Here is a 13,703-nt window from a genome sequence, read left to right as displayed (position 1 = left end):
ACAGGCTTCCTTTTGAAAAACCTCATGGCCATGCTACTGCATGTTGTAGATCATGTAATTTTATTTATATGTATTCACACTATATGATCTGTTATGAATGTTCGCTCATTTTTAGCAAAATTGCTTAATAGGATCAAACTAAAACTTAGGGTCTCTGAGTAATTTGAGCCTAAAATCTGCACTCCAGCAACAGTGGTTACTGAGATACAGTGAGAAGTCAAACTGATCAAGGTCCAAGGTCACTCGCTCATCTTCAACTGCTTATCTGGGATTGGGTCACGGTGCAACAGGTCCAGCAGGGCACTCCAGACTTCGTCTAAGGTCCAAACTGTAATTTCTGTTCATTTTCACAAAAAATATTCAAGGGGAGCAAATACAAACTTGGGGTCCCTCTATAGTTTGAGTCTAAAATCTGCTCTCCAGCCTCAGTGGTTACTGAGATACAGTAAACGACCAGTTTAATCAGGGTCCAAGGTCCAAACTAATTTCAGTTGATTTTCATGAAAAGTACTCAAAACTGTGTATTTTCATATGTTCATCTAACAACATTCATCTGCTTTTGTGGCTGTTATGCCAAATCCCAACAACCACTGGTATTATGGTCTTAATTTTTTTGCATTAAATTATTTGCAAAACCCAAGTGTCTATAGGCTTGAATAGGACACTTTTCAGAAACTGAAACCTTTCCATGGTAATATATGCACTTCAGAGAGCATATGTTGAGTTTAAATTGCTTAGGGACTCAAAGACTGCTTTTACTTAGTTTTCTTAAAATTATACATACTTGCATATACAGTGCATCTGGAAAGTGGTTCACGGTGCTTCACATTTTCCATGTTTGGTTATGTGTACAGACTTAATACAAAATGGATGAAATTAATTTTTCCTTCAAAATTCTACACACAGTACCCCCTAATGACAATGTGAATAATTTTTTTTTTTAGATTTTTACAAATTTATTTAAAAAATAAAAAACAAAACTAAGAAATCACATGTACGTAAGTATTCACAGCATTTGCCATGAAGCTCAAAATTGATCTCAGGTATATCCTGTTTCCACTGATCATCATTGAGTCATTTCTACAGCTTAATTGGAATCCACCTGGGGTAAATTCAGTTGATTGGATACGATTTGGAAAGGCACACACCTGTCTAGATACGTATAAGGTCCCACAGTTGAATGAATGAATGAATGAATGATTTGAATGAATGATTTATTCAGCATGCACAAACAAAAATCTCTCATTTATAAATCTCTCATTTATAAAACAAGTCAAGAGAAAACAAAAATTAAAACATATAGAACAAAACTCAAACAATTTATCAATTTAGTGCGGCTGAAAGGGTGTGGGCAGAAGCAAAAGCTTATAGACGCCCACCCCATACATCAGTTTCTGTGTACAAACAAAAAATAAACACAAAAAACAAATACCAGTCAGCAATGTAACGCAGTTAAACAAAGTAATACGACAAACAAACAAAAAATAGCCACACAGGCAATTTGCTTAATGAACTATAACAAGTTAATATATTATTTTTATACAGACTTTTAAAACAAGCCAATGTACTAGATACTTTAATACAATCTAAACAATCATTCCACACTCTAACACCCTTTACCGAAATGCAGTGACTTTTAGCAGTAGTTCGAATCTTTCTTCTATCAAACACCAACGATCCATGCAAATTATAACTGGACTCTCTCATTTTAAACAGCTCCTGGACATGTTGAGGCAAGAGTCCATTTTTGACTTTATACATTATCTGTATTATAAAATAATCAACCAAGTCATAAAACAGTTGACAGTGCATGTCAGCACACAAACCAATCATGAAGTCAAAGGAATTGTCTGTAGACCTCTGAGACAGGATTGTCTTAAGGCACAAATCTTGGGAAGGGTACAGAAACATTTCTGCTCCTTTGATGACCCCAATGATCACAGTGGTCTGGATCATCCATAAATGGAAGAAGTTCAGATTCACCAGGACTCTTCCTAGAGCTGGCTGCCTGTCTAAACTGAGTGATCGGAGGACAAGGGCCTTAGTCAGGGAGCTGACCAAGAACCTGGTGGTCACTGTCAGAACTACAGCATTCCTCTGTTGAGAGAGGAGAACCTTCCCAATGGCCAACCATCACTGCAGCAATCCACCAATCAGCCCTGTGTGGTAGAGTGGCCAGACGGAAGCCACATGGAAGGCACATGGCAGCCCGCCTAGAATTATGAAAGATAAGGACAACCCTGTGAATGTCCTTGAGTGGCCCAGCCATAGCCCAGGTCTGAATCAGATTGAACATCTCTGGAGAGATCTGAAAATGGCTGTGCACTCCTCATCCAACCTGATGGAAGTTGAGAGGTGCTGTAAAGAGGAATGGGCAAAATTTCCCAAAGATAGGTGCACCAAGCTTGTAGTGTCATATTCAAGAAGACTTGAGGCTGTAATTGCTACCAAAAGGTGCATCAACAAAGTATTGAGCAAAGGCTGTGAATATTTAAGTACTTGTGATGTCTTTCTCTCTCTTTTTTTTAATAAATTTACAAAAAAAAAAAAAAAAAAAAAAAAAAAAAAGTATTCATGTCATTATGGGGTGTTGTAAGTAGGATTTTAAGGGGAAAATAAAGTGCTGTGAATACTTTCTGGATACACTATATATAACATTCTGCATAATAATGATTGAAGATTGAAACAATGTCCGTGGAAAGAGTTTGGAGCCATTTCCCATTGATCCCCCATAGCTTCCTGAACCACACATATGCTCCATGACATTGAACAAGTATTAGGTCACAGATACACTGGCAAAAAATAATTGGGGTGACGGTGGCATATGACTGGGAGTGGGTGGCACTCATGAGAGGAGGAGAGACAGAATGAGGACAAAGAAAGAGAAGTAAGTGTGCATGCTTGAGTCACCGGTGAAGCTACCTGTAATGTAACAATTTTCTTTTAACATCTCAGCAATAGCAGCTCCGCCCATTCCTTCCATCCAATTATCTCGCAAGTTGAGCCTCAGTATTGAAGTGTTGGTTACCAGGGAAACCGCCAGTGCTTTGGTGCCCTGCGAACACATCACCACCGCCACACAAAATGAAATTCTTATTTGGTCTTGTATTTTTTTTTTCTACATTCGAATATGTGAACTTACGCAGGTGGAGAGAGGATAAAATAGCCAGACTAAGATATTAAACCTGTTTGAGACAAACGAAGCAGAAAACAGCTGTGTGGAGGTGTGGGTCAGACATGCAGCTTCACTAAGGAAGTTGAAGTCTCATAGTCCATCAAAACACAAAGACATGTCTGCACATTTGAAAAGCCTATAAATATCCAAGATCTAAAAAAAATAAATTAATTCTGTTTAATCAATTTAAATGATGCTACTAAAGTAAAAAAATGGAATAACATCAAAAGGACAGCAAATAAATGCTGCAGATATAATGATGTAATTATTTAGATAAAATCATTTTCCATGAACAGAGGTGTATTCACTCGGTCAGTCATTGAACAATTTTACGGCATCTGAATGCTTGTACACAGTAAAATCACCAGTGCAAAACTAACGCTGACAGTGTTAAATTAACACTGCCAGTGTACATATGGTCCTACTCTATGTTAACACTGGTGATTTTACTGTGTAGGCCCAAATGAAAATGAGACAACATGGAGTGTGAATGTGAAAAGTTACGCAAATATGTGCACAACTTGTACAGCCTATAAGTAAACAATGAGATCGTCTAAGCAGTTGACTTCATGCCTTTTTGTAAATTCATATGTAGAATGGACTCAATGTGCATACATTATCTATTTTAAAAGAAGATGGAAAGCTCATTGAAGCTCAGCTAATGTTAGATTTAACACAGTACTCTGCAGACATTCCTGTGATCTGCATAGCTCCCCTAAAGGCAACTGTGACTTGTCCAGGATGATCTGAAGAAATGCTAGAGTGTAATCTTATTTAAAACATTCAGCTCTTCCTCAAACTTGTGGAATCACTTGAAAAAGTTTGTAAATTTAAACATAGTTTAAACATAGATATTTTAGCTTCAGCATAAAGATTTTTTTAAAATCTCCTTTTCATCACATTTACATTTAAAATGCCATTCTATCATAAAATAAAATTTTGTAATAAAAGTCGTTCTTTACTAGTTAAGTTTAGTTTCGGGATGTCCATGCATTGTTCAACAAGACAATGCCAAACCACATTCTGCACAAAATTAGGAAGACATGGCTGTGGAAGAAGTGGGTACTACTACTGGAAGCATTACTGGAACGGCTTGTCTGCAGTCCTGACTGGTCACCAGAATTTTAAAATGAAAAGTGCAGCAATGACAACCTTGTACTGTCACAGACATGAAGACGTGTTGGCAGGAAGAATGGGCCAAAATAACACTCTGAAACATGAATCTCACAGAGTGGCGAATGCAGATGAAAGTAGCAAATTTTGTGTTTCATCAGGATTCGGAAAATGTTGCAAAACAGTTTGTGAACAGTTTTTAAGGTCACAAACAGCATTTCTTGTCGCAAACAAATTTCGAACATGTTCAAAATTTTTAAGCGAATATATTTTTCTGTAAACAGTTGAAAACGTTTGTAAAACAGTTGTAAGCATTTGTAAAAATGTGTTAAAAATGTGTCGCTAAAGTTCTTTTTGGTTTGCAACCACTCGCCCAAACACTACGATATCTTCTTTTTCTTCGATCGCACATATATATAGTGAGGAAAATAAGTATTTGAACACCCTGCGATTTTGCAAGTTCTCCCACTTAGAAATCATGGAGGGGTCTGAAATTTTCATCTTAGGTGCATGTCCACTGCGAGAGACATAATCTAAAAAAAAAAAAATCTGGAAATCACAATGTATGATTTTTTTCATCATTTATTTGTATGTTACTGCTGCAAATAAGTATTTGAACACCTGTGAAAATCAATGTTAATATTTGGTACAGTAGCCTTTGTTTGCAATTACAGAGGTCAATCGTTTCCTGTAGTTTTCACACACTGCAGCAGGGATTTTGGTCCACTCCTCCATACAGATCTTCTCCAAATCTTTCAGGTTTGGAGTTTCAGCTCCTTCCAAAGATTTTCTATTGAGTTCAGGTCTGGAGACTGGCCAGGCCACTCCAGGACCTTGAAATGCTTCTTATGGAGCCCAGGTCTGTGTGATCCAGAATTCTTGCTCGTTGGTAGGTGTTCAAATACTTATTTGCAGCAGTAACATACAAATAAATTATTTAAAAAAATCATACATTGTGATTTCCGGATTTTTTTTTTTTTTTTTTTTTTTTTTAGATTATGTCTCTCACAGTGGACATGCACCTAAGATGAAAATTTCAGACCACTCCATGATTTCTAAGTTCAAATACTTATTTTCCTCAATATATATATATATATATATATATATATATATATATATATATATATATATATATATATATATATATATATATATATATATATATATATATATATATATGTAAAGAAGTAAAAAGTAACTTTTCAGTACCTGCGGCCCCAGGCTGTAGTGCATCATGAACACACTAGTAGTTTGCATATTGTGCAGGAAGTAAGAGGATGGCACCACCTGCAACTTCTTACACACCTCCAGGTAACACCTCTGTCCTGCTGAATCCTGTGAATCCTCTCTTTCTGCAAAAAAAAAAAAAAAAAAAAAAAGCCCACATCATCCTTGTGTCAGAGTAGTTTGCTGTGACACTTTGTCCATTGGACACCATCTTTCGTGTGATACTGAAAAACCCCCTGTGGTTGATTTCATCCATCAGGGTGGCTCATTCATATCAAACGGCTTTTAAATCTGGTAAAATAGAAACAGCCTGTGACTGAGATTAAATCATTAAGACTTAGAAAAAAATGCTTTGTGTGCAAGACTTTCTGTTTTTGCTGACATCAGTTGGCTGAAATGATGGAAGCAGGCACAGAAAGTTTCCTTTTTATGTTCAAGTCAGAATCAAATTAATATCTGAGCCCAACATGATTGTTGCTGTTGCTGTGAAATATTGTAGTGGATGAAGAGAAAACACAACAGATGAAATGATAAGTTTCGGCTGCATGACTTGTATCTAAAAGTCAATTCGCCATTGTCTCTTTAGCTTCCTTTCCCTCTATATTACAAAATGTTACGAGTTTCTCATCTAATATTTTGGCATCAAGCGGTGCATGTTATTTGTCTCCAGAAAAGAATAAAAGAAACAAAAAAAATGCTGAGTGGATGAATTTCAATAAAACTGTCAGGAGACTGTGTTTTTGCTGATATATTTTACATATTATATATTTGCACATTGAAAAAGACGTTATTTTTAGCTGTATATCACACCATATTGTTGAAAGTAGATAATAATAATAAGATTGCATTGCAGACTTTCAGCCTTAATTTGTGTGAACACTGTTAACTGAACTAGAAATCGAGGATAGAGTCTCACATGAACCAGTTTGTGGAATGAAAATGAAACCAGAAACTTTATTTTTTATGTTGCGGAACAGAATCGTTATTTTGAAATAATGGTAACTGGCTAATACAATTCATTTTTTGTACTTGAAGAGGTTTTCCTTTACAATAACCTTTGCGGTTCACTTCCTGTTGTTCACTCAAGTTACTTTGGTTGTTGCTGGCGGGACAAAGCACGGCATCGTGTGTATCATGCTGAGTTAGGCACCCGGAGCAGACAAACACAGAGGGACTTCTTTAACAACACTGAGTTTATTTCTGTTATTATTATTATTATGCTTTTTTGTTGCAATTAATGGGATTTATTATTGTCGTTAGCAGAACGCTGAAGATACATCGGATGCCTGAATGCTGGCGTGAATATATGGAGCGGTGTGACACTTTCAACTTTTAAAATAGCTTATTTTTCATGTTGGTGACTGGACAAAGCGCTGGAGTTCTCCGGTTCAGGCTGAGAAACACATCTGGAGCAGACAAACACAAAGGAACTTCTTTAAAAATGCTGTGTTTCTTCAGCAAATGTTTTTCAATATAACTTGTCTTCCAAAACAATCAGACTATGATGAATCCGACTGAAACGATGTAACAGGTCAGATTAGGACTTATATTTTCTGTGTGTGAACAGGTCTGGCATATACAGTAGTGTTCAGAATAATAGTAGTGCTATGTGACTAAAAAGACTAATCCAGGTTTTGAGTATATTTCTTACTTTTACATGGGAAACAAGGTACCAGTAGATTCTCACAAATCCAACAAGACCAAGCATTCATGATATGCACACTCTTAAGCATATGAAATTGGGCTATTAGTAAAAAAAAGTAGAAAAGGGGTGTTCACAATAATAGTAGCATCTGTTGTTGACGCTACAAACTCAAAACTATTATGTTCAAACTGCTTTTTTAGCAATCCTGTGAATCACTAAACTACTATTTAGTTGTATAACCACAGTTTTTCATGAGTTCTTCACATCTGCGAGGCATTAATTTTGTTGGTTTAGAACCAAGATTTTGCTCGTTTACTAGTGTGCTTGGAGTTATTTTCTTGTTGAAACACTCATTTCAAGGGCATCTCCTCTTCAGCATAAGGCAACATGACCTCTTCAAGTATTTTGACATATCCAAACTGATCCATGATACCTGGTATGCGATATAGGCCCAACACCATAGTAGGAGAAACATGCCCATATCATGATGCTTGCACCACCATGCTTCACTGTCTTCACTGTGAACTGTGGTTTGAATTCAGAGTTTTGGGGGTCATCTCACAAACTGTCTGCGGCCCTTGGACCCAAAAATAACAATTTTACTCTCATCAGTCCACAAAATATTCCTCCATTTCTCTTTAGGCCAGTTGATGTGTTCTTTGGCAAATTGTAAGCTCTTCTGCACGTCTTTTATTTAACAGAGGGACTTTGCGGGGGATTCTTGCAAATAAATTAGCTTCACACAGGCGTCGTCTAACTGTCACAGCACTTACAGGTAACTCCAGACTGTCTTTGATCATCCTGGAGCTGACCAATGGGTGAGCCTTTGCCATTCTGGTTGTTCTTCTATCCATTTTGATGGTTGTTTTCCGTTTCTTCCATGCGTCTCTGTTTTTTTTGTCCATTTTAAAGCATTGGCGATCATTGTAGATGAACAGCCTATAAGACAATGGCTTAACTTAAATCAAATCTGTAGACATTAGCCATATTTTATAGTGTTTTATTGTATTGTGATATTGCTACTATCATGTGTTGTTTATGACTGTGTAAGTGTCCTTTTTATGTTCTAGGGACCAGGTCTGCGAATTAGCTATTAGCTATATGACCTATGAACATGACATCGGTTATTGTAGCAATGCTTTTTGGTCTGTCCCTATCAAATAAACAGAGAGAAAAAATAATTTTTTGCACCTGTGTATAAGTTTTCCCCTCTCCAATCAACTTTTTAATCAAACTACGCTGTTCTTCTGAACAATGTCTTGAACGTCCCATTTTCCTCAGGCTTTCAAAGAGAAAAGCATGTTCAACAGGTGCTGGCTTCATCCTTAAATAGGGGACACCTGATTCACACCTGTTTGTTCCACAAAATTGACGAACTCACTGACTGAATGCCACACTACTATTATTGTGAACACCCCCTTTTCTACTTTTTTTAATAATAGCCCAATTTCATAGCCTTAAGAGTGTGCATATCATGAATGCTTGGTCTTGTTGGATTTGTGAGAATCTATTGAATCTACTGGTACTTTGCTTCCCATGTAACAATAAGAAATATACTCAAAACCTGGATTAATCTTTTTAGTCACATAGCACTACTATTATTCTGAACACTACTGTACAGTGTTTTCACTGTTCCACAGCTGAAATCAAACATTATTAACTGGTTCAGGAACAATATGTTTTTGTTCTAACCGGTTCGGGAATGTCAGTTTTGGGGTGTAACCCAAAACTGGAAACGTTAAAATACTGTTTCTGTTCAGAATGAACCAGATGGGAAAAAATTCTGGTTCAAAGATCTGCTCCCATGTGCCTTCTGACAAAGAAGAAACAAATTTCATATTTTCTTTTTCATGAAAAAGAAAATATGATTGGTGAAGCAACAGGCTCGAGCTTGTGTCATGAGTGTGTGAGGGTAGCCTGCTCTCTAAAGATTTACCATATGAGTTTGAATATTAGGTTACCCAAAGTCAGAGCTCATGTCACCAGTACGAAGGTGGTATATGACTTCATAGTAGTAACCATAGGTGTATCAGTACCTGAAATAGACCTTTTAAGGTCACCCAGGTTAAAGATCATGTGACAAATAGAAAGCTAATATATGACTTCATAACAATCTTTAATGATAACCCAAGGTCACAGGTGATGTGACCCAGAGAAAGGGGACATGTGATTTTAGTATTTAATAGTATCCATAGCGGTATCTGTAACCAATTCCACAAAATAGTCACCCTAAATGAGTTTGACCTTTCAGGGTCACCGGAGATCAAAGGTCATGCCACTTTCTTCATGCAACCTGTTTTTGCCAAAAAGTCAAAGTGCTTTGTCCTTGAGTGACCCACAGTCACTCAATTCACTATGTTTGGTCCAATTTGGATCCAAATTCTTGTTCACACAGACACACATGAGCAAAACCAATCCCCCCACGTGCACGGCCACCCTGCACAGACATAACTCAAGAATAGTTTTGGTTCTTTGGCTGCATAATCTTGTGATACTGCTTTGAGATCTAGGCAACATTAATGTTTGTCACATAGTTTATAGAACTGATGAAGTGATTAATTATTAAAGAAAGGTGAGGAATAAATGAATAATGCACTGATTAGGTGCAGCTGTCCTCCATACCTTCCAGTTCTAAGTCGGTGTCATATTCGTCATCAGACATCATACACTCCTCTTGTCCCTGCCCGTCCTGTCCTTTGTTTATCGTGGTCCTCCTGCACCAGCTTGAGTGTTGACCTTTTGGACCGGGCACGTCAGGCTCCGTCTGGCTCACTGTTTGCTGTACGGAGAATAAAAATCAGGAGATTCTCGCCACAGAAAACAAGCTGTTGTCATTCTGAATGGGAAGACTTGATGGATTTGTTTTTGAAAACAGTGAATAAATATGTACACCTGACACATTCTCACAGCTCTCTGTCCGTCTGCTTTTCCAGCCTGTGGAATAGATTCTCTTCTCCACGGTCCTTTTTGCCACCTCAGTTTAACCTTTTGAACCAAAGAGGTTATGTTTTTCCTCACACGTGGTTTCATAACATTGTTTTTCCAGTCTGTTGTTTTCAGACTGGAAAACAACATTTGCCATATAGACAGTATATTTCACCTGTTCCCTGGTGCTTCTTATTAAAAGGTATTGTATTTGATGATTTGTGCACAGGTCCGCAGCACACCATCTACCTCCCCCTGTCACTGGACAATGGCAACATCCCAGTCTGGCTCCTTACCTTACTCACCATGAGCCATTGCCCAGTGACACACCAGGGGGCACCCAAGGGTTGTGGGGGACCCCTTAAATATATGCTTGGCACAGCTCCCCCAACCAGCCCCACCTTCTTCCCCCAGATATGGGTGACCTGCAGTCATCGACCAGGTTTCCACCATCCCCTTATATGGGGTATTGGGGATGGTTAAGCTGGATATTTTACTATGGTATTGGTGTAGAAATAGGCATGCAGGGCAAGAACAGCCTCACAGTGAAGTCTCACATTTGAATCCCACTTCATTGGGGTTTCCTTAGGTTCCCTCTGGGTGCTCCAGCTTCCTCCCTCCTCCAAAGACAGCCAGATTAAGTGAAGTGGAAACTTTATATTGTCTGTAGGTTGTGATTGAGCTTTTCTGTATATAGCAGCCGAAGTCACTCTGAGTGATAGCAAGTAAGCCAACTGTCTCCACCTCTCACTATGAGCATAGCGGAACTGTGCCCACCGCTGTCCAAGCATGAACATTAGACCTAATGTTAATGGAATGTTTCTGCTAATGTTATTGTCAAACATTCTGGGAACCAAAAAGAAACTTAAAAATGGTCAGAGAACTTTACAGTGAGCATTCTCATAACATTTGACAAATGTTCTTGTGATGTTTTGGGAACTTTATTTTGTTAGCTGGGAATACATCATAAAAAGTGAACTTTCATTGAGTACAGTATGTATTACAACGTGGTATGAGAGTTATAGCAAAACAATATTCCATAAAGATTCTATATCAGGGTGGTCTGGCATCTCGGAGATATGTTCACTGTCTGATGCTGACCCATCTCCATCAATGGAGCTATTTTCATCCTCACTCCGGGCATCAAGAATCAGTTTCAGTGCTTGTGCAGCTTTAAATCTTGCTATTCTAGGTCTGTTGGCCATGCTTTCCTGCAAAACATTGGAGATAGCAAATTACAATACCATCTGAAGCTATAATGTCAAAAATCTCTGTGTCTATTATTTGTTTTTATGTATGACAATGTTTGTATTTTAGTGCTGTCTGTCTCCTGTGCTGGTGAGCCAAAGACAATTTTCCACCTCAGTGGACAATAAAGAATTATTCTATTCTATTCTTTTCTAAATCTTAGAGATCTCACTGGGGTGATATGTGATCCTGCACAATTTTGGATTATAGTTGCACACGAAACGGCTGATGCTTGCAAAATTCTATGAGCACATGCAGGACAAACAGACTGACAAAGTCATGGTAGGAAACATTTTTCCCATTCAAATTGGAGGAATGGTGCACAAACATAAACATAAATGGCCCCACTCGGCCGCTTGAGGGTTAAATACATTTATGGGAGAGTAATGGTCAGAAAGGAAAGCCATAAAGACACAAAAGCCAGTTTTTAGATTGTACTTTCTTTCCCAGTCATGCCTAGAGAGGGCATTGTGCTTAAGACAAGCCACAATAAACCCTCTCCTGGTACAAAAGAGCACCTGGGATTTTTCCCAAAGTTTATAGTTTCTGCTTCCTACCTCTCTCAGCGGCAGATGATCCGTTTCATTATCATCACAGCCTGTTGTCTTCCCTTCAAACATGACTTCAACCCAGTAGATTCCTCTTTGGAAGGCTGTTAAAGAAGCGGAGAAGAGGTATAATGGGGTGGAGTTTTTTTCAACCCTGAAAAAGTATTTGTGAAATCACTGCACAGTCCTGGAATGTGTGTGTGTGTGTGTGTGTGTGTGTGTGTGTGTGTGTGTGTGTGTGTGTGTGTGTGTGTGTGTGTCTGTGTCTGTGTGTGTGTACGCATAATCTAACTTGTTCAGGAGGAGGGACAAAGTTCTCAAAATGCTAATTGTCCTGACAGAAAATCACAAATCAGAGCGCTTCAGGAATGTTCGAAGGACATGTTTTTGTTGATTGGTTGCCATGGCGCTGAGTGGCATTTGTGGACTGTCTGAGCCTTTAGTATGTGCACTTAGAGAGGCAGCTGGAAACAAAACAAAACAAAACAAAACAGCTTGACTGCTGTAAGTTTTTAAAGGAACAACATTTTTCCAACATCAGAATTTCGACCTTCTGACTAAATATTTTCATTTCATTTTCAGATAAATCATAAATCTGATGTAGACCTGCCACAGGCGGCTCTGGGAGGGAGATGTATGCAGCTGTGGCACCTCAGAGGATTTCAGATGAGAACTTTACCTCTTCTTTCATGTTCAACGTGATATCCAGCTCACCACACGCTTTTTCCTTGACATTACCTGTCTCTCTTCACCTTATAAGACATCGTGTAGTCCTGTCTGCTTTATTCTGTAAGAGTGAAAATTGGATATGCTAATGATAAAACAAATATTTTGTGTTGTGTGGGCATAAAAGTTTGCAGTGATGCTAAGTTGACACTGTTATTGGGTATTCCACCTAGTGGGTGCCACTGAGGTGGCAAAGGAGAGGGAGCAAGGAGAGAAAGGGGAAAAAAAAGGGGGAAGAAGAAGAGATGGTTAGGGCTGGGTGTGGGAGCTCATTAAAAGAAGAAGAAAGACCCTAAAACCTGTGTTGACTGCTTAGTGTAAGAATCGTGGGTGTGTGTGAAGAAATAAAGTAGTCAACACAGGTTTTAGGGTCTTTCTCATAGCTTCTCTTAGTGAGCTCCCACACCAATCCTAATATCGATAATATCGATACCAACGCTGGTATTGATATTAAACGATCCTTGTGTAAAAAGATCAATACTGAAGCTTTTTTCTCTCCCACACGCACTGAGTGCTGCGCACGCAGATTCATCAAAGTCTACTCTCTGTCTGTAAGAGCAGCAGTGCACTGTGTCACACAACACGGAGCAACGCCCCCCCCCCCCGGTCTTTTGTTGTTGCGCCATCACGTGGCTCAGCGGCACCAGCCAACAGCCATGCAGGTAGGCTCAGCCTGGCACACCCACTCAGCGCTCTCCTTGAGTCAGCCCTCTTACCTCAGGAGATTTTAAGCTGTGTTGATTGATATTTTTTTTAAACAAAAATGTTGATTGTGATAATAAATTATTTTGTTGTCATGTACAATGTTTGGCAAAATTCTATCCCAGGTCTTTTGGATCCTTTGGATCTATGAAGCTTAAATATGAAAAAGTATCGGTATTGATATCGATATCGGCGATATCGGCGATACTGGGCCTGTATTTACTTGGTATTGGATCAATACCAAAATTCCCGGTATTGCCCACCTCTAGTCTTAACCACCTCTTCTTCTCCCCCCTTTTTTCCCCTTTCTCTTCTCGCTCCTTCTCCTTTGCCACCTCAACGGCGTCCTCTAGGTGGAATACCCAATAACAGTGTCAACTTAGCATTACTGCAA

The 13,703-nt window shown here is 38.6% G+C and overlaps 1 protein-coding gene across 4 annotated transcripts in view; it reads right to left on the bottom strand.

Moving 5' to 3' along the window:
• The window catches only part of lrrc74b (leucine rich repeat containing 74B), a 43,027-nt gene extending 30,974 nt beyond the window's left edge, over window positions 1-12,053 (bottom strand). The window contains exons 1-5 of one of the 4 annotated variants that reach the window (XM_034170888.1): window positions 11,891-12,053; window positions 10,068-10,073; window positions 9,783-9,939; window positions 5,576-5,640; window positions 2,923-3,055 (exon numbers count right to left, since the gene is read on the bottom strand). In XM_034170888.1, the coding sequence (XP_034026779.1) occupies window positions 2,923-3,055; window positions 5,576-5,640; window positions 9,783-9,939; window positions 10,068-10,073; window positions 11,891-11,953 (424 nt within the window). In that variant the 5' untranslated portion in view covers window positions 11,954-12,053. Of the gene's footprint in view, window positions 1-2,922; window positions 3,056-5,497; window positions 5,641-9,782; window positions 9,940-10,067; window positions 10,074-10,829; window positions 10,836-11,890 lie in introns of all 4 variants that reach the window. The other 3 variants (XM_034170886.1, XM_034170889.1, XM_034170887.1) reach the window with 3 other exon arrangements.
• Between the last annotated feature and the right edge of the window lie 1,650 nt (window positions 12,054-13,703).

The sequence above is a fragment of the Thalassophryne amazonica genome, chromosome 5 (assembly GCF_902500255.1).
Source record: "Thalassophryne amazonica chromosome 5, fThaAma1.1, whole genome shotgun sequence".
Classification (NCBI taxonomy): Eukaryota; Metazoa; Chordata; class Actinopteri; order Batrachoidiformes; family Batrachoididae; genus Thalassophryne; species Thalassophryne amazonica.
Note: the sequence above shows the minus strand (reverse complement) of the source record. Positions and strands in the feature narration are given on the sequence as shown.